Consider the following 21,031-nt stretch of genomic DNA (forward strand, 5'->3'; position numbering starts at 1 on the left):
GAGAAGCTGCCTATTCTCAGTCCTTGCCCCACAATGGTGGAATGAACTACCCATCCCAGTTAGGACAGCCGAATCCCGTCCAATCTTTCGCCGTCGACTAAAGACTCACTTCTTCAACCATTATCTGAAATGATAAAAAAAAAAAAAAAAAAAAAAATCTAACCCCGACTAACCTTACTGTCATGCACTTGTCCTAATAAACTAACCTACACTGTAACACGCAACACTTTGATGAACATTGTTACTCAGCTGATAGAGTTATACCCTTCTTGCTGTCTTGTCGCACAGAACTTGTAAGTCGCTTTGGATAAAAGCGTCAGCTAAATGACTAAATGTAAATGTAAATGTAGCTGGCCTCCCGGCCACTGCCACCAAGCCTCTTCAACTCATTCAAAATGCAGCGGCCCGCCTGATCTCAAACCTACCGAAGTCGGCCCATGTCACCCCACTTCTTAGGGACCTGCACTGGCTCCCCATTGCTGCACGTATCCGCTTCAAGGCCCTCGACCTAGCATACCGTGCGGCAAAGGGAACCGCTCCCGCCTACCTCCGGTCAATGGTCTCTAACTACACACCCTCAAGACCCCTACGCTCTGCATCTTCTGGCCGCCTCAGATCTACTCCTATCCAAGCTCCCGGAGGGTCATCAAAGAGAAGCCGCCTATTCTCAGTCCTTGCCCCACAATGGTGGAATGAACTACCCATCCCAGTTAGGACAGCCGAATCCCGTCCAATCTTTCGCCGTCGACTAAAGACTCACTTCTTCAACCATTATCTGAAATGATAAAAAAAAAAAAAAAAAAAAAAAATCTAACCCCGACTAACTTTAATGTCATGCACTTGTCCTAATAAACTAACCTACACTGTAACACGCAACACTTTGATGAACATTGTTACTCAGCTGATAGAGTTATACCCTTCTTGCTGTCTTGTCGCACAGAACTTGTAAGTCGCTTTGGATAAAAGCGTCAGCTAAATGACTAAATGTAAATGTAAATGTAAATTAAGTCTGCTGTAAGCTATTCTCCCTCTCGTGTGTGTGTGTGTGTGTGTGTGTGTGTGTGTGTGTGTGTGTGTGTGTGTGTGTGTGTGTGTGTGTGTGTGTGTCTTCATGCAGATCCTTATGCAGTTTTAAAGCACCTTGGCTTTGTTCTGAATGCACTTTGTTGTAGTTATCCTACAGAGAAAAGAAAATGCACTTGACTTTAATGCACATTTTGTTGTATGCAAAGAGAAAATGTTTAAATTGTGCAACCTTTCCGCAGTCAGTCTGGAATTAATGCGTGCTTTCAAAAGTGCTGAATAGATGTTTTATGGGCCCATAATAGTGATTATTAATATTATTTAAGTTAAGTTTTGCCATAATCACGTCTTTTGCCACAATAAGGTAGCTGAAAAATAAATAAATACATTATATATATATTTATTTTATATTAATCATTTTCGGCCTTTTCGGCATTCGGTTTTCGGCCAACTGTTTCCTATTTTCGGTATCGGTTTCGGCCAAGAATTTCCCATTCGGTGCTGCATCCCGAATCACACGTGTGGCTCTGAGGCCTCTGGGTTGCGTCTATACTTTCTGTAGCCGCATTTCTGCAGGACGCTCTCTGATTGGCCGACGCCAGTTTCTACACTGGTTAGGCTTGGCACTCTTTCGAAGTTGGTTAAGGTTAGAGTTTGTCTTAGAGCATGACGATAGAACGCCAGGTAGTTTGCAGGCTGTTCGACGCGGAAATGAGCAAAGACACAGCTCGTCACGCGATTGGGCAAACATGTCAGTGGCCAATCAGAGAGCGTCAGTCAGTGGCCAATCAGAGAGCGTCCTGCAGAAATGCGGCTACGGAAAGTATAGGCGCCTCTGGGTTCTGGTCTGGGAGCTTGTGCACCTTTGATATCGTTCACCTTTGTGTGAGCTGCACCTCTCTGAGCACGACCCCCCCGACCTTTTATGACTGTACATTACATAGCATGTGTTCCACTCCACAGGGAAGAGTTACCACACACACACACACACACACACACACACACACACACACACACACACACACACACACACACACACACACACACACACACACACACACACACACACACACACACACACACACATTCCAAACTGACACCGATGATGAAATCCCGGCGCAGTCAACGTTTTCTTATCACTTCCTTGTTGTGGGATCAAGCCCTGTGGGATTGTGGGTATTATGTGGGCACGGGGGCCTATTGCATGATGGCTTGTAAATCAAAGTGGGTTTGTGCAATCTTTACATTGTGTTGCTGGTCTACATGTATCTCCTGTGTATCTTTACATTGTGTTGTTGGTCTGCATGTATCTCCTGTGTATCTTTACATTGTGTTGCTGGTCTGCATGTATCTCCTGTGTATCTTTACATTGTGTTGCTGCTCTACATGTATCTCCTGTGTATCTTTACATTGTGTTGCTGCTCTACATGTATCTCCTGTGTATCTTTACATTGTGTTGCTGGTCTGCATGTATCTCCTGTGTATCTTTACATTGTGTTGCTGCTCTACATGTATCTCCTGTGTATCTTTACATTGTGTTGCTGCTCTACATGTATCTCCTGTGTATCTTTACATTGTGTTGCTGCTCTACATGTATCTCCTGTGTATCTTTACATTGTGTTGCTGCTCTACATGTATCTCCTGTGTATCTTTACATTGTGTTGCTGGTCTGCATGTATCTCCTGTGTATCTTTACATTGTGTTGCTGGTCTACATGTATCTCCTGTGTATCTTTACATTGTGTTGCTGCTCTACATGTATCTCCTGTGTATCTTTACATTGTGTTGTTGGTCTGCATGTATCTCCTAAATGTCTCCTAAATGTTTTTAAATCACTAAATGGCACAGCTCCTCCCTATCTGTCCGAACTCCTGCACCGCCACACCCCCCACCGATCCCTCAGATCAGCTGACCAGCTGCTACTGGTGGTGCCTAGAACCAGGCTCAAGACTAGGGGAGACAGAGCTTTCTCCACCGCAGCGCCTAGATTGTGGAACAGCCTCCCCCTCAGCGTACGGACCGCCCAGACCGTGCAGGCTTTTAAATCACTTTTAAAAACCTACCTGTTCTCCTTGGCCTTCCCCCCTACTTAACCACCACTAGACCCCTGGCCCTTCTATCCTCTTTGTTTTACTGTGTCCTACCTGTTTTTATTACTTTCATTGCTTTACTATGTTTTTAATCTTATATCTTGCATCATGTTGTTTTGTTTTTATTACTTTCATTGCTTTATTATGTGTTTAGTCTTATATCTTGCATCACATTATTTTGTTTTTATCAACCTGCATGTGAAGCACTTTGGTGCCAGCTGACCGCTGCCTGGAAATGTGCTATACAAATAAAAGTGACTTGACTTGACTCCTGTGCAGCACGAGGACCGTTTCACTCACAAACCTGGAAGCTCTCTATGTTGATTTGACTTTAACCCTTTCACTATCACACTACAGAAGGTTAACCCTTTACTATCACACTACACTACACTACTGTAGTGTGATAGTAAAGGGTTAACCTTCTGTAGTGTGATAGTAAAGGGTTAACCTTCCGTGTTGTCGCAGTGAAAGGGTTAACCACTTGGAAAACGTCTCTGACCACCCCCCCCCCCTGCACCTAAAATGGAGGGTGACGGTATCCATCTTTTTATGGACATCCGGCCCTATTTTAAGCGCAGATGGGTGGTAGACTAAAATCTATATGCAAAAAATATGTAAAAAGATTTATTAATAATAATATTTAAAAAAGAAAAGCTATCCGGCTGCAAGCTAGCCTAGCTTGGCGCAGATGAATGGAAGCAGATAGCCTAGATGTTGGGCCAAAAAACAGCTCTCCCGGAGTTTTAAACTATAGGCTAGCTAATCCGTATCCACTTCCATTCATTTGTGCTAAGCTAGGCTAGCTTGCAGCCGGATAGCTTTCTACTGAAGGCACAGAGAGAGTATCCATCTTCTCGTCTGACTCTGGAGAAGACGGTAAGCCCATCTCCCATAATGTTGGCGTGTTCCTTTAAAGGGCACCGCCTGTATGGCAAGCAGTGTTGTGCTAGTTACTGAAAAATAGTAACTCAGTTACTTTACTAGTTACTTCATTTCAAAGTAACTTCGTTACTGTACTAGTTACTTACACCCAAAAGTAATGAGTTACTGTGAAAAGTAACTATTTAGTTATTTAAAAAAAAAAAAAAAAAAAAAAGATTGCTCAAGTCCCATGCCCCATATACTCAAAATCGGTTGATCAACTTGACAGTTTCCATTCACATCACCGAACTCTGCTAAGCAATGTGGTCTAGAGCGTTTCATTATATATTCCCTCCCCGCTGTATGTATATTTCTCTCCCACCCACCCACCCCCTCCTAATGTACAGTCCCCTCCCCATCATATGTATATACTCTGTCAGGATCTAGGGGTAACAGTACTGTATATTTGAATACCGCTTATGTCACAAATGTATCAGTACTAAATACCTATATGTCCCTATGCCAGGGGTGTCAAACTCATTTTCACAGAGGGCCACATCAGCATTATGGTTGCCCTCAAAGGGCCAAAGACCGTATAAATGTTAATGTAATGTAAAATAAATGTAGCTACACATTTACATATTGTTAAACATGGTGTTTCTGTATTTATTACTTATTCAAGTTATACATATTGCATATTCATTTGCATAAATGTAAAAATATATGTTAGCTTATGTTATTTTAACAAATAATTTTAGTTTATCAGAACCCCATATTACTCCACCAATCAATGATCAAACCATTCAAGTAAATAACAAAGAAGAATATCATCAAATACAAGCTATGACATTACGTTTGTTCAAAACCTTTTTGTCACAGTCAAGAGGGGCAGAACTAACAACTGTGAGCTGCAAAGAACACGTGGGACAGATGTAGCAGATGTTACAAAAACAAATGGCTGCACACAACCTTGCAGAGGCCATACATCCAACTAATGGAAGATAGTTTAATTAACTTTAATTAACAGATTGCAGAATGGGTACAGTACAGTACAGCTCAATACACACAATTGTTAAGGGGATGCAGACCAGAGAAAGACTTTCGACTTGTTTACATCAGGGTCCCCCATTTTCAATTCGTAATGAAATTGCTATTATGTGTCTGCATGAACACACAACTGTAACTGTACTCAAAAATAACAAAATAAGGGTTGTCTCAGTTCACAACTATATTGGTCAAGTTTTGGGTGGGACTTGTTTGCGTCCCTACAGCTTCTTATTCAATTGAGCGAGATGCTCGGTTATGTCACACAGCCAGTTTGCATCTGACAGTTCAGACAATATTTCTTCAACCCTTTGTTACCTATTCCGCCTGGATCGTTTTTGTATTTTGGGCTGTAAAATTGTCAAAGAATGTCTGAGGAGTAAGTGCTTTTGGCTTTTTTCCTTTGTTACCTCAGATGTTCAACATACATGTATGTGTAAGAATGTGTAATAACTAAGGCTGTCAAAGTTAAAGCTTTATTAACGCATTAACCCACAATTATTTTAACACTGGTATTTTTTAACCCAATATTAATGTAAAAAAAAAAAAAAAAAAACGTTTTTTTTTTTTTTTTTTTTTTTTTTCCTGAGCTCTTGGGGGGCCACATCAAATGACGTGGCGGGCCGGATTTGGCCCGCGGGCCGTGAGTTTGACACCTATGCCCTATGCCATAAATGTCATGTATGTTGTGTATGTCATAAATGTCTATATGAATTGAAAATGGGGGACCCTGATGGAAACAAGACAAACGTCTTTCTCAGGTCTGCATCCCCTTAACAATTGTATGTATTGAGCCGTACTGTATTGTACCCATTCTGCAATCTGTTAAATAAAGTTTTCATTCATTCATCCATTCATTAATTCATTCATAACCATCTTGCAGCGTTGTTTAAGATATCAATCAAAGCATTGCAACGTTAGAATAGTTAGGATATCAATTGTGCATGAAAGGACTATATTTATATTGTTTGATTAGTATTATGAGATTCCCTGGCAGATTTCGTACAGTCAAAATCCGTTGATCTTGAGTTTCAGTGAACACATTGCACTCACCGTCACCAGTCTGCGGTGGTCGAGATGTAACGTTAGTCCAGTTGACTCCAGCAGCCCTTCAAACATGTTCTTTATCTCGTTTCCATGTTGTATATTAATTATCTCTCCAAGTAGTTGCTAAATGGTTTGTTAGTTCGTTATTATTACTGCGTTCTTATTATGTAGATTCATAGCGAGCGTCCTCTTGTTGTTTACTGTAGAGAGCGTCTATTTCTTTCAGAACGTCAGTGGCCAATCAGAAGTGCGAAAACCAGAATGAGGCTATGGAAAGAAATAATAATAATAATAATACTTCGTTTTATATAGCGCCTTTCAGTCTACAGTAAACAAAACAAACGCAGGCGAAATAAGGACGCTCGCTATGAATCTACATAAAAAGAACGCAGTAACGAACTAACAAACCATTCAGTAACGTAAGTAGCGTTACTGAATTTCAAAAGTAATGCGTTAGAGTACTAGTTGCGGCAAAAAGTAACTTCGTTTCTGTAACGCGTTACTTTGTAACGCGTTAGTCCCAACACTGATGGCAAGCCAGGGGCTCAAACTCCCTCTTGACTCTATATTGTGAACCGTGTCTCATCGCCTGATCGGCTGATATACTGAATTATTATTATTATTATTTTTTTCTCAGTTCAACAAATATAGATTTTTCTGTCAGATGAGAGCTTCTTTGCGTAACAAAAAAGGCGTGGGCTTATCTCGCCTCTGGTGAAATGTACAGTTTCTGTCCACACCCATACCCACCCACCCACCCACCCACCCACACACACACACACACACACACACACACACACACACACACACACACACACACACACACACACACACCCATGTTGATACTGGGTAAAGAGACATTGCGAGGTTCCCTCTCCCACACGGTGAAGTCACTCCACTGATCATTGGTGAACCCATGGTGTTGAACTAACTTCCCCTTTTGTCAATATTGCTGAGTGCTTTTTTCTTTTTCTTTTTAAACCAGAAAACTAAGGAGGAAAATAAGTTTGACAATTTAAATGCATTGTGTGGGACGGTTGATAACACCACGTCTGCATTTATATAGCAGCTTTTATCCAAAGTGCTTTACAACTTATGCCTCACATTCACTCACACACTCACACACCGACGGCAGAGGCGACCGTGTGCCAACCTGCTCATCGGGAGCAGTTAGGGGTTAAGTGTCTTGCTCAAGGACACTTCGACACGCTGCCTGGGAGGAGCTGGAATCTAACCAGGAACCTTCAGATTACCAGACGACTGCTCTACCTTCTGAGCCACTGTTGCCCCTGTGTGTGTGTGTGTGTGTGTGTGTATGTGTGTGTGTGTGTGTGTGTGTGTGTGTGTGTGTGTGTGTGTGTGTGTGTGTGTGTGTGTGCGTGTGTGTGTGTGTGTGTGTGTGTGTCTGTGCATGTGTCTGTGTGTGTATGTGTGTCTGTTTTCCAATCATCTATAATGTTTTACAAGCATTCCACTGTCAAACCAAGCCATGTGGGCGTCTGGTAATCAGAAGGTTAGGGTTAGACAGTGGCTCAGGAGGTAGAGCAGGTCGTCTGGTAATCAGAAGGTTAGTGTTAGACAGTGTCTCAGGAGGTAGAGCAGTCGTCTGGTAATCAGAAGGTTAGTGTTAGACAGTGTCTCAGGAGGTAGAGCAGTCGTCTGGTAATCAGAAGGTTAGGGTTAGACAGTGGCTCAGGAGGTAGAGCAGGTCGTCTGGTAATCAGAAGGTTAGGGTTAGACAGTGGCTCAGGAGGTAGAGCAGGTCGTCTGGTAATCAGAAGGTTAGAGTTAGACAGTGTCTCAGGAGGTAGAGCAGTCGTCTGGTAATCAGAAGGTTAGGGTTAGACAGTGGCTCAGGAGGTAGAGCAGGTCGTCTGGTAATCAGAAGGTTAGGGTTAGACAGTGTCTCAGGAGGTAGAGCTGGTCGTCTGGTAATCAGAAGGTTAGTGTTAGACAGTGTCTCAGGAGGTAGAGCAGGTCGTCTGGTAATCAGAAGGTTAGGGTTAGACAGTGGCTCAGGAGGTAGAGCAGGTCGTCTGGTAATCAGAAGGTTAGTGTTAGACAGTGTCTCAGGAGGTAGAGCAGGTCGTCTGGTAATCAGAAGGTTAGTGTTAGACAGTGTCTCAGGAGGTAGAGCAGGTCGTCTGGTAATCAGAAGGTTAGGGTTAGACAGTGGCTCAGGAGGTAGAGCAGGTCGTCTGGTAATCAGAAGGTTAGGGTTAGACAGTGTCTCAGGAGGTAGAGAAGGTCGTCTGGTAATCAGAAGGTTAGGGTTAGACAGTGGCTCAGGAGGTAGAGCAGGTCGTCTGGTAATCAGAAGGTTAGTGTTAGACAGTGGCTCAGGAGGTAGAGCAGGTCGTCTGGTAATCAGAAGGTTAGGGTTAGACAGTGTCTCAGGAGGTAGAGCAGGTCGTCTGGTAATCAGAAGGTTAGGGTTAGACAGTGGCTCAGGAGGTAGAGCAGGTCGTCTGGTAATCAGAAGGTTAGGGTTAGACAGTGTCTCAGGAGGTAGAGCAGGTCGTCTGGTAATCAGAAGGTTAGGGTTAGACAGTAGCTCAGGAGGTAGAGTCGTCTGGTAATCAGAAGGTTAGGGTTCAGTGGCGAATATTCATGGAAGCCAAGGGAAGCCAAGCTTCCCCAAAAATAAACAGTACATTTTTTTTTAAATTAATGAAAAATAAAATAAATCATTTTTATTTAATTTTTTTTAATAATTTACAATAATTAAAAATCATAATTTTTCATCTCTGTGTTATAATAATTTTCTCCCTCCTGGAGAAATTAACCGAACGAGCGAAACTGTGCCTACTCTCTCTAACACTGTCACTGACTGACTGTCTGCCAGCCTGGTACCATTATTTTGATTGACATTTGGAGGCTTTCTGGACGCTAGGCAGTTTTTTTGTTTGTTTATTCGTCCTATTGCTTAACACTATGGTCGCCAAAAACGCCTTACCACATCATTCCCCGCCATGCTCATTCTGCCAAAGACGCCATACCACGTCTTTGATATCAATATTTCAAAAATCTGTGATCGCAATCATATTTCTCCCCCGGAGACTTGAGATCTACTGTTGATCCCCTCTAAACTCTCCAACGGTTCAAGAGCGCCATCTGGTGGCCGATCGGCGGATCGCTCAAACCGGAAACAGGAAACGGAAGCTGGTGCTCATTCCAATTCGGTCCGATCACTCGCTAATAGTCCCGGGACTCGAGCTAGACACAATGGATAGCAATCCGTTACCAATAACTCGATAAACAACATGATTTGGACGTATATACTATTATACAACCTGGAGATGGATCGCATATTTCTACATCCCATAATAGGAATATTTCTGCTCCACACTCATCGCCCAATGCTACGAGGAAGCTATGGTAAGATTCAGCGTTATTTTTTAACGTGTTCGATATAAACTGCTCTGATGATCATATCACCCACACTAGATGAATCATCTAACGTTGGCCACGGAATTATAAAGACCCCCCCCCATCCGGTCAACATCAGATGATAAGTAGTAACTTCTAGAAGCACGTCCATTTGATTTTTTTTTTTATCTCGCGCTGATTCCTATCAAACTGTATACAATCATCAATATAATGCATTTAGGGCTATAAATCACGTTCTGGAGAAAGCTGCAGAAAACGATAAAAACATACTTATACTTTAGACCGTATTTTAGTATGAATATGTGAATGAAAAAGTATGACGTTGCTACACCCTGAACAATAGATACTTGATGTTGAATGGGCCATAGTAATGTCAATTTAGCAATAAAATTTAAAAAGTTATAGCCCTGCAAAGAAGGGGAACTTCTCCATAGACAAATAGAGCTGGCGTGGGATGGTTTATTCTGAATATAAGCCTGGCGACCAAAGTGTTAATTATTAGCCAATAAGATTCGAGCTGGGTTGGGCTTAGCGCCTAAGCCTTAACACGGCCCAGCTTGGTTCTAGGTTATGTGGCATTTTTTCTAATTTGGCTTCTGCCACCCCCCCCTCGCCAATCAAATCACATTAAAATCTAAACGTGACCACAGCGCCATCGCCTCGCGGGCACCTTCGAATTCTCTAGTACTGTAGATAGCGTTGCAATCATGGAGGAAGCCAGGAAGGAGATATTGTCGACTAGCTAACATTATGTAACGTTATGCGAGTCTTGTGAATGTCTAAACAAACGGCAATGTTTGATTGATTGATTGAAAACTTTATTAACGACGCAATGAAGCATATAGCACTAGTTAGAGGGGAAATTCGGATTCCTCTCTCGGATTCATTCATTGAGCAGCAACTTATTTTTCGCCGGCGGGACCTTTACTGGGGACCAGCTGAGCACACCACTGTAGATATTCTGATTTAACAAATCCATCTGTCCAGGACGACAACCCACATTGGCCAGGTAAGCTGCATAGGCTAGCTTGGTTGCTAACTAACGTTATCAAGAGTGTAATACTGTGTTATTATTTGACGGGCCGCAGAGCCATACTGTACATGTTGACTGCTTGGTTTGACGGGCCGCCGAGCCATACTGTACATGGTGACTGCTTGGTTTGACGGGCCGCCGAGCCATACTGTACATGGTGACTGCTTGGTTTGACGGGCCGCCGAGCCATACTGTACATGGTGACTGCTTGGTTTGACGGGCCGCCGAGCCATACTGTACATGGTGACTGCTTGGTTTGACGGGCCGCCGAGCCATACTGTACATGGTGACTGCTTGGTTTGACGGGCCGCCGAGCCATACTGTAATAACTGTATACTGTATGTTGTTCTACCATGTCAGCAATATCTTGACATATTCCTATTCCCATTAATAATCGCGGACTGTGGAGACACGTTGTGAGCGTGTTTGTTTACAGTCTCTGTATGCACTATGGCACTATGCAGTACACTACTGGCAAGTATTTCATATCTTAACCAACATTGCAAGAGGAAAAGAAAAGGAAAGAGGGGGAGAATGAGAGACAGAGCAAGAGACATACTAGGAGATAGAGAGAGAGAGAGAGAGAGAGAGACAGAGAGAGAGAGAGAGAGAGAGAGAGAGAGAGAGAAGAGAGAGAGAGAGAGAGAGAGAGAGAGAGAGAGAGAGAGAGAGAGAGAGAGAGAGAGAGAGAGAGAGAGAGGATAATTCATCGTTCACCTTATGTAAACAAGACTAAAGTATTTCTCTGGTCTGCATCCTCTTAGCAGTTGTTTGTATTGAGCCGTACTGTATTGTACCTATTCTTTGTGTTTGTATAGTATATAGAACACATTGCTTAGCAGAGTTCAGTGATGCAAATGAATGGAAACGGTCAAGTTGATTTTTACTAAGAATCTGTAAGGGCATTAATGGGAGCAATTAAATATATATTTTTTAAAGTAACTAAATAGTTACTTTTCACAGAGCAGTCGTCCGGTAATCCGGAGGTTCCTGGTTCGATTCCCAGGCAGCGTGTCGAAGTGTCCTTGAGCAAGACACTTAACCCCTAATTGCTCCCGATGAGCAGGTCGGCACCGTGCGCGGTCGCCTCCGCCGTCGGTGTGTGAGTGTGTGAGATGTGAGGAACAAATTGTATAAAATTTGGATAAAAGCTGCTATATAAATGTACCATTGGCCATTTTTAACCCGTTCACTGCCGCACTACCAAGCGGTTTACCCTTTCACTGCGACAATACACAGAAGGTTAACCCTTTCACGGCCACACTACAGAAGGTTAACCCTTTACTATAGTAAAGGGTCAACCTTCTGCAGTGTGGCAGTGAAAGGGTTAACACATAATACAGTACTACAATGCTAGGGTGGGAATCAAGTGATGTTCCTTACCTCGTGAGAATTGATGCCGTGTGCCACCTGCGTTTTACAAACTGAGAAGAAGAAAAAGATATTCACAATATCAGTCAGTCAGTCAGTCAGTCAGTTAGGGACATTCTGTATTGTGGCCCTTTCCTCGAGTTCCGGCGGAAAAACCTTTTCACGATACCAATCTGTCTGGCGTGATGTTGTGCTCACACATTCACGGCTGAGAGATGCCCGGTACAAAGTACACAGGTCTCATATACAAGCTGAGAGATGCCCAGTACAAACACAGGTCTCATATACAAGCTGAGAGATGCCCAGTACAAAGTACACAGGTCTCATATACAAGCTGATGCCCATAATGTTGGTATCCATCTTCCTGTCTGACTCAGGAGGAGACGGTAAGCACCATAATGTTGGTATCTATCTTCCTGTCTGACTCAGGAGAAGACGGTAAGCACCATAATGTTGGTATCTATCTTCCTGTCTGACTCAGGAGGAGACGGTAAGCACCATAATGTTGGTATCTATCTTCCTGTCTGACTCAGGAGGAGACGGTAAGCACCATAATGTTGGTATCCATCTTCCTGTCTGACTCAGGAGGAGACGGTAAGCACAGGGGGAGACGTACTGAAGGGGAAGGTGATTCCGTGCTTCTGAAGCTGCTTGAGTGTGTCGTCCTCGGAACCTCGCCTCAGGACCATGAAGGGGGGAGACCTGATCCTCTGGTCTGGAAGGTGAAAAGAGAAACAGGTTTCAGTGTGTGTGTGTGTGTGTGTGTGTGTGTGTGTGTGTGTGTGTGTGTGTGTGTGTGTGTGTGTGTGTGTGTGGATATTGTACATGTTATATGCATCTTAAAAAGGTGCTATAGATAACATTCAGCCACTAGATGTCGCACTAGAGCCCGTCATCCAATCAGGTGCATTCTTCCACATGGGGAAATGGGAAGTAGGGAGGGGATACATGAATGGAACATGTGAACGACAACATTCATTTTGAACCAGTCAACATTTTTTTTAATGATAAATTGATTAATACTTTTTGGGGGAAAACCAATAGTTTTATTCCGCACCATGTGGATATACTGTTAAAAAGAATTATAATAAAATTATCATATTTTCTCAAAGATTACGATTCAATTAAAACATTTCCCTTCATAAAGATTAATGAATCGATATTAAGATCAAGACATGTCTGCAGACATTTTTTGTTTATCTAAAACATTTGGATATTTATCATTTATCCATTGCTCATTGCACATTACAGTACATACATTCTTCTTGTTGGAACTGTACATTGCCATTTGTTATTTATATTTTATATAGTGTAATATCTGCACACTGCGCATCCTGTTATCTGCACACGTTGTTAGAATTGTATATAGTCATCTTGCTGTTATTTTATCTTATTTTATTCTATGCTATTTTTATTTAATTTAATTTAATTTATATTATATTGGATGCTGCTACGGTCGAGGGACCACAACAAAGCGAATTTCACTCTTTTTTGCTGTAAAAGGTACTGAATGTCGTGACAATAAAAGGAATCTGAATGTCAAATATGAGCCTGATTAATCAGTCTATCACTAGTATTGATCTTCGATGGGGGGAAAGGCACTAGTGCAGCCTCACTCCCTCAGGTCTATATCTATTTTAACTAAAAGGTGCTAAAGGTCGTCTGCTAATGTCAAACAAGTACATGGGGGGGGGGGGGGGGGCGTTCACACCGGCCGTCCCGTCCAATGGAACCCTGGAGCGTTTATTGTTCCTGCAGGCTGGCAACCCAGAGTAAACGTACGTCTTCTCCTCAGCCCGTCAGCCTCTGGGATGAGGACAAAACTACCAACATGAAAAGGAATGTCCCTGCTAGTTTGAAGTCCCTTTTCACCGGATAATGTCGGCAGGTGTGGGATAATGTCGGCAGGTGTGGGATAATGTCGGCAGGTGTGGGATAATGTCGGCAGGTGTGGGATAATGTCGGCAGGTGTGGGATAATGTTGGCAGGTGTGGGATAATGTCGGCAGGTGTGGGATAATGTCGGCAGGTGTGGGATAATGTCGGCAGGTGTGGGATAATGTCGGCAGGTGTGGGATAATGTCGGCAGGTGTGGGATAATGTCGGCAGGTGTGGGATAATGTTGGCAGGTGTGGGATAATGTTGGCAGGTGTGGGATAATGTCGGCAGGTGTGGGATAATGGGGGCAGGTGTGGGATAATGTCGGCAGGTGTGGGATAATGTCGGCAGGTGTGGGATAATGTCGGCAGGTGTGTGGGATAATGTCGGCAGGTGTGTGGGATAATGTCGGCAGGTGTGGGATAATGGGGCCAGGTGTGGGATAATGTCGGCAGGTGTGGGATAATGTCGGCAGGTGTGGGATAATGTCGGCAGGTGTGGGATAATGTCGGCAGGTGTGTGGGATAATGGGGGCAGGTGTGGGATAATGTTGGCAGGTGTGGGATAATGTCGGCAGGTGTGGGATAATGTCGGCAGGTGTGGGATAATGTCGGCAGGTGTGGGATAATGTCGGCAGGTGTGGGGGATAATGTCGTCAGGTGTGGGATAATGGGGGCAGGTGTGGGATAATGTCTGCAGGTGTGGGATAATGTCGGCAGGTGTGGGATAATGTCGTCAGGTGTGGGATAATGGGGCCAGGTGTGGGATAATGTCGGCAGGTGTGGGATAATGTCGGCAGGTGTGGGATAATGTCGGCAGGTGTGGGATAATAATCCAAAGCGCTTTACAGTTTTGCTCCTCACATTTTACCCGTTCACTCACACATTCACACACCGACGGCGCCGTGCAAGGAGCCAACCTGCTCACCGGGAGCAGTTATAGGGTTAAGTGTATCGTTCGAGGACACTTCGACACACGCTCCTGCAGGAGGAGCGGGAATCGAACTGGGAACCTTCCAGACGACCGTTCGACCTCCTGAGCCGCTGTCGCCGCCCCGAGATGTGTGACGGACAGCGGCACCGAAAAAGGGCCAACACCAAACGGGTCTCTTTTTGTGCAGTTATCGCCGTTCTGTGGCATCACAGATTATAACTTTAAAAAGTGAGCGTTATCAGCAATGATTTTCCCCACGATGTCTCCTTCCTTTCTAAACATTCTAACCATTCCAACAAAACATTCTACAACTAAATCAAAACAAATGCAAAATAATCCTCTTCGGCCCCCCAGACGCTGTCACCACCCTTACCAACAGCCTTGGCAACCTGTCCTCCCTGGTCAAGCCTTATGTCAAGAACCTAGGTGTCATTTTTGACCCACAATTTAAATTCGACAGACAAGTGAACTCAGTGGTAAAGGCATGTTTTTTCCAACTACGCACCATTGCCAAACTCAAAGCCCTTCTCTCCCCTGCAGAGAGTCATCCACGCCTTCATTTCATCTAGACCATAGGTGTCAAACTCACGGCCCGCGGGCCAAATCCGGCCCGCCACGTCATTTGATGTGGCCCCCCAAGAGCTCAGGTACAATTTTTTATTTATTTTTTTTTTACATTAATATTGGGTTAAAAAATAGCAGTGTTAAAATAATTGTGGGTTAATGCGTTAATAAAGCTTTAACTTTGACAGCCTTAGTTATTACACATTCTTACACATACATGTATGTTGAACATCTGAGGTAACAAAGGAAAAAAGCCAAAAGCACTTACTCCTCAGACATTCTTTGACAATTTTACAGCCCAAAATACAAAAAAGATCCAGGCGGAATAGGTAACAAAGGATTGAAGAAATATTGTCTGAACTGTCAGATGCAAACTGGCTGTGTGACATAACCGAGCATCTCGCTCAATTGAATAAGAAGCTGTAGGGACGCAAACAAGTCCCACCCAAAACTTGACCAATATAGTTGTGAACTGAGACAACCCTTATTTTGTTATTTTTGAGTACAGTTACAGTTGTGTGTTCATGCAGACACATAATAGCAATTTCATTACGAATTGAAAATGGGGGACCCTGATGTAAACAAGTCGAAAGTCTTTCTCTGGTCTGCATCCCCTTAACAATTGTGTGTATTGAGCTGTACTGTACTGTACCCATTCTGCAATCTGTTAATTAAAGTTAATTAAACTATCTTCCATTAGTTGGATGTATGGCCTCTGCAAGGTTGTGTGCAGCCATTTGTTTTTGTAACATCTGCTACATCTGTCCCACGTGTTCTTTGCAGCTCACAGTTGTTAGTTCTGCCCCTCTTGACTGTGACAAAAAGGTTTTGAACAAACTTAATGTCATAGCTTGTATTTGATGATATTCTTCTTTGTTATTTACTTGAATAGTTTGATCATTGATTGGTGGAGTAATATGGGGTTCTGATAAACTAAAATTATTTGTTAAAATAACATAAGCTAACATATATTTTTACATTTATGCAAATGAATATGCAATATGTATAACTTGAATAAGTAATAAATACAGAAACACCATGTTTAACAATATGTAAATGTATAGCTACATTTATTTTACATTACATTAACATTTATACGGTCTTTGGCCCTTTGAGGGCAACCATAATGCTGATGTGGCCCTCTGTGAAAATGAGTTTGACACCCCTGATCTAGACTACTGCAGCTCCCTCTATATAGGCATCAACCAGTCTTCCCTGTCCCGCTTACAACTGGTACAAAACGCCGCTGCCAGACTGTTGACCGGAACCCGCAAGAGAGACCACATCACCCCTGTCCTTGCCTCCCTTCATTGGCTCCCAGTACGGTACAGGATAGATTTTAAGGTTCTCCTATTTGTTTTTAAAGCCCCCCTCCTACATCTCAGACCTCCTATCCCCCTATTCCAACACCAGGTCCCTCAGGTCAGCCGATCAGAGGCTCCTGACAGTCCGGAGGTCTAACCTGAAGCTCAGGGGGGGCCGTGCCTTTGCTGTCGCAGCCCCTGACTTGTGGAACAGCATCCCCACCTCCATTAGGCTCCTTGCCCCCTCGACAGATGCCTTCAAATCTAGACTCAAAACCCACTTCTACCTACTAGCCTTTCCCGTTCACTGACTCATGCCCTGTTTGCCTGTGTGCCCGCCTGTGTTGGAGTTGTGATTGTTGTCTATATGTATCTGTGTGTATCTACCCTCTGTACAGCACTTTGGTTGACACGTGTCATGTTAAATGTGCTATATAAATAAATCTGATTGATTGATTGATTCCTTTGGTCTAAATTGCCATGGAAACGGTTGCCATGGGGAGAGGAGCTGAGGGGGGGGGGGGGCAAACACACAGTGGTATTCTAAACAGAGACGGTTCCTTCTGCAGCTCAAGATGGCTCAACTCAGGGCAGCCCTGTTTGAACACGTCGGGCGTCCTCCTTGTAAACACATGGTGAGATACTACTGTACGGTATGTAGACAATACATTTAAGCCTGTGTTGTCTCTCATTGAGTGGAGGTCAGGTTGACACACTGCGCTGTAGGAGTGGCGTAGAACTGCCTGAAGAAGACCTGTTTATGTTTTAGCATATTTTTCCGAGTACATTCTAAGGTGTAGGGTTTCACAAGATGGCCGCCAACCCTGAGCTGCTGTGATGGGAGAGTTGATTGCCGCAGCAGGGGGGTAATTGGCAGGAGTCTAGGAGTGTTTTTTCTCTTTAACTGCGTGAAGAAGACTCGTCTAGGAGTGTCCAGATAGTTCAACGTCGGCCGCCGCCGTTATTTTGCGCGTGGGACCTAGACAGACATACGTCCACGTCAGTTCAACGCGTGGGTCGCAGTACACCGCCGAACCACTAGGTGGCTGTGCCGTGCGTTGTGTCGTACAAAACGGCTATATTTTCTTTCGGACTTTCTTGGTAAGTCTTTCGTTTGGATTTGGTCCGTGTGTTTGTAACGTAGTTAGATGATCAATGGTACACAGGGAAGTACGCCAGGCCCAGTAGATCAGGCCCAGCCCAGGCCCAGCCCAGGCCCAGTAGGTTAGGCCCAGTAGGTTAGGACCAGTAGGTTAGGCCCAGCCCAGGCCCAGTAGGTCAGGCCCGGTCCAGGCCGGCAGGCGCCGACACACACCACCCTGCTGACCGACACGTTGGCCGCTGCAGCCTTTGTGTGAGGAATGCCTCCCTGGCAGAACACAGAGGATGAGCCACTCTGCAGTTTCCACACACTGAGGATAAACCCCCTCTAAGCTGAGCGACCCTCCCTGCAGAAAGACACAAAATGGAGCCACAATAGAGGAAAAGAAAAAGGGGCTTGCGTGGGCAGTGTGGTTGTGGTTGTGCACGTGCACGTGCACACACACACACACACACACACACACACACACACACACACACACACACACACACTCACACAGGATTTCCCAAACATTCTTACATTCCTAGTGCCAATGTAAAGGTGTGTGTGTGAGGGAGAGAGACAGAGAGAGAGAGAGACAGAGAGAGAGAGAGAGAGAGAGACAGACAGTTACAGTGTGTGAGGGAGAGAGACAGAGAGAGAGAGACAGAGAGAGAGAGACAGACAGTTACAGTGTGTGAGGGAGAGAGACAGAGAGAGAGAGAGACAGAGAGAGAGAGACAGACAGTTACAGTGTGTGAGGGAGAGAGACAGAGAGAGAGAGACAGACAGTTACAGTGGGTGTGTGTGTGAGGGAGAGAGACAGAGAGAGAGACAGACAGTTACAGTGGGTGAGGGAGAGAGACAGAGAGAGAGAGACAGACAGTTACAGTGGGTGTGTGTGTGAGGGAGAGAGACAGAGAGAGAGACAGACAGTTACAGTGGGTGAGGGAGAGAGACAGAGAGAGAGAGACAGACAGTTACAGTGGGTGAGGGAGAGAGACAGAGAGAGAGAGACAGACAGTTACAGTGGGTGTGTGTGTGAGGGAGAGAGACAGAGAGAGAGAGACAGTCAGTTACAGTGGGTGTGTGTGTGAGGGAGAGATACAGAGAGAGAGAGACAGTCAGTTACAGTGGGTGACAATATTGTCACAAGGAAAGATGAAATTACCTACATGGGTTCCATCCTAGATGCAAATCTTTCCTGCGACAAAATGGCATCCAATGTAATAAAAAAAGTCAACCAACGAACAAGATTCTTGTACCGGATCTCCTCTCTGGTAAATAAGAATACCTTCACAGTAAATTTCGCAGAGTAAATTTTACTGAGTTTGAGTAAAATGTACTCTGCGAAATTTACTGTGTTGAAGACTCTAACTGTCTTCCCTCACCCACAGTCTGCGAATCAGAGGCAGAGTAGGGGAGTAGGGAGGGTCTTCACGGACTGCATGTCGTCTCTCTCTTTCAGTTCAAATCGGAGCAGAGTTGAAAGCGCATCGACAGTAAACTCGCTCCCAGTTTTATCTCTGTGAGATAAATGTAGCTATTAGCCTATTTTCGCCAGCAGGCAGCCAGCAGAAAAATATGGCATTTTCAAAGATGGTCAGTAAAAGAAAAGTCGACCTGGAATATTGGGCGTGTGCACCGCAGAAATTCCCCCGCCATAGAGTACGTCACTGTGCGTGTCTCTGTTGGTAAGACTTCCGTGTGCTGTTCAGGTCCATGTGATGGATCTGTTTCAGGGGGTGGTCAGGGCTCCTCCTCACCAAGCTCCTATTCGGGCCGCGTGTAGCTTAATGACAAGCAAGCAGTGCAAAAATGCGGAAGCATTCGTCATCGCACGCCACTACGGTAAAGCGCCTTTCTTTTCAGGCCCGCTTTGGGAGCTGTCGCGCGGAAATAGGCTGTCTATTGCCATTCTCTTTGACAAACTCTAACCTTAACCAGCTCCTTAACAGCGCCTAAACTTAACCGTTCTAACCTTAACCAACTCCGAAACAATGCCTAACCTTAACCTTAACCTTAACCATGCCTAACCTTAACCATAGAAAGAATATTGCCATTCTCTTTGACAAACTCTAACCTTAACCAGCTCCTTAACAGCGCCTAAACTTAACCGTTCTAACCTTAACCAACTCCGAAACAATGCCTAACCTTAACCTTAACCTTAACCATGCCTAACCTTAACCGGCGAAAGAATACATGTTAAAAAAAAAATCACGCAAAAAAAAAAATATTTGATGGGATTCGAACTCGCCAGCAAACGAGCCGTAGGATCCACAGCCATGCAGTCTTGCCAATTGAGCTATTTCTGGATACTGAATAAGGGGCGGTTTCTGGCATCCGCTCGTGTCGAACCAAGGCGGCGCGCGCGGGCACCTCGCGAGCACGCCGGCGCACGCACGCACCTGAGCGAGCACGCCGCCGCCGGTGCACGCACCTGGGCGCTGGGCGAAGGAAAATGTTAGGCGCATTACCGCACGCCACTACGGTACCTGCGGTGACGAATGCTTCCGCATTCTTGCACTGCTTGCTTGTCATTAAGGAACAGGCATTCGGGCCTTCTGTGAGTTGGGACTCTCCTTCCATGTGAGGGAGCCTCCTTCAGAGTACAGAGCCTCCTCCTCAGATCGTCAAGGTGAGTGGACCCTCAAGAAGGAGTCCTACTCTATTGCGTATGTATTCGATTCAATTCGATTATTGAGTGTGTATGGGTTCAGTGCCTCCTCCCCGGAGAGCCCTAAAACCAATTTTTTACATGGCTCAAGGTGCAATATATTCTTTTCAATCTGTACAGCTTGCGTGGGAAGTCTCTCTGGGGATTCCCATCTCCTTCCTATGGGAGGGTGGTGGGATGTAAAAATGTGAATTTTTTTTTACCCCCGGCTGTGTAGACTGGGATACATACTGTTGGTGCTTCCTTCTTTTCTATTAAAAAGAGTTGGAGTTAGGAAGTATCACACCCCTCTTGTCGTTCCCCTGGGCGCCTTGGGGATTCAATGACAGGTCTAAATAGCCTGTTCATTGATGTGGGTGTGTCTCGACGCACGTATAGTGCTAGCTCGGGGTGTTCTGTAAACAGGCGACTGACTGGCACGCCTTGGTTGCTTGAGGTTAAAACGGCGTTTTTATAAAGCAACTGGGATGGAGGTTTTTCCTCTTCCGACGACCAAATCCGACGACCTGGTTTGGTTATCGACGGATTCTCGTTCATATCTGGGGGATGATGACGGAATGGATCTAAACATATGTAGAGGGGTCTCACGCCCTGGGGGTGGGCCACCGGGCGCGGTTCGCCCCGAACGTCTGGGTGGCGCCTTCTTTTCATGTTTAAGATCAACACGCATATCTGCCCTTTCTCCTGGAGTAGGCATGTCGGCGTGGTTAGGGCACGGGACTGGTTCTGGTCACGCT

At 44.7% G+C, this 21,031-nt stretch overlaps 1 protein-coding gene across 1 annotated transcript in view; it reads right to left on the reverse strand.

Moving 5' to 3' along the window:
• Positions 1–21,031, reverse strand: part of LOC311228180 (inositol-tetrakisphosphate 1-kinase-like) — a gene marked incomplete at its 3' end in the record, with an annotated part of 120,930 nt that overhangs the window by 19,680 nt on the left and 80,219 nt on the right. The window contains exons 5-6 of the mRNA XM_084314092.1: positions 12,475–12,573; positions 11,871–11,911 (exon numbers count right to left, since the gene is read on the reverse strand). Coding sequence (XP_084170218.1) covers positions 11,871–11,911; positions 12,475–12,573 — 140 coding nt within the window. The remainder of the gene's footprint in view (positions 1–11,870; positions 11,912–12,474; positions 12,574–21,031) is intronic.

The sequence above is a fragment of the Notolepis coatsorum genome, assembly GCF_963971535.1.
Source record: "Notolepis coatsorum genome assembly, chromosome: 5".
Classification (NCBI taxonomy): Eukaryota; Metazoa; Chordata; class Actinopteri; order Aulopiformes; family Paralepididae; genus Notolepis; species Notolepis coatsorum.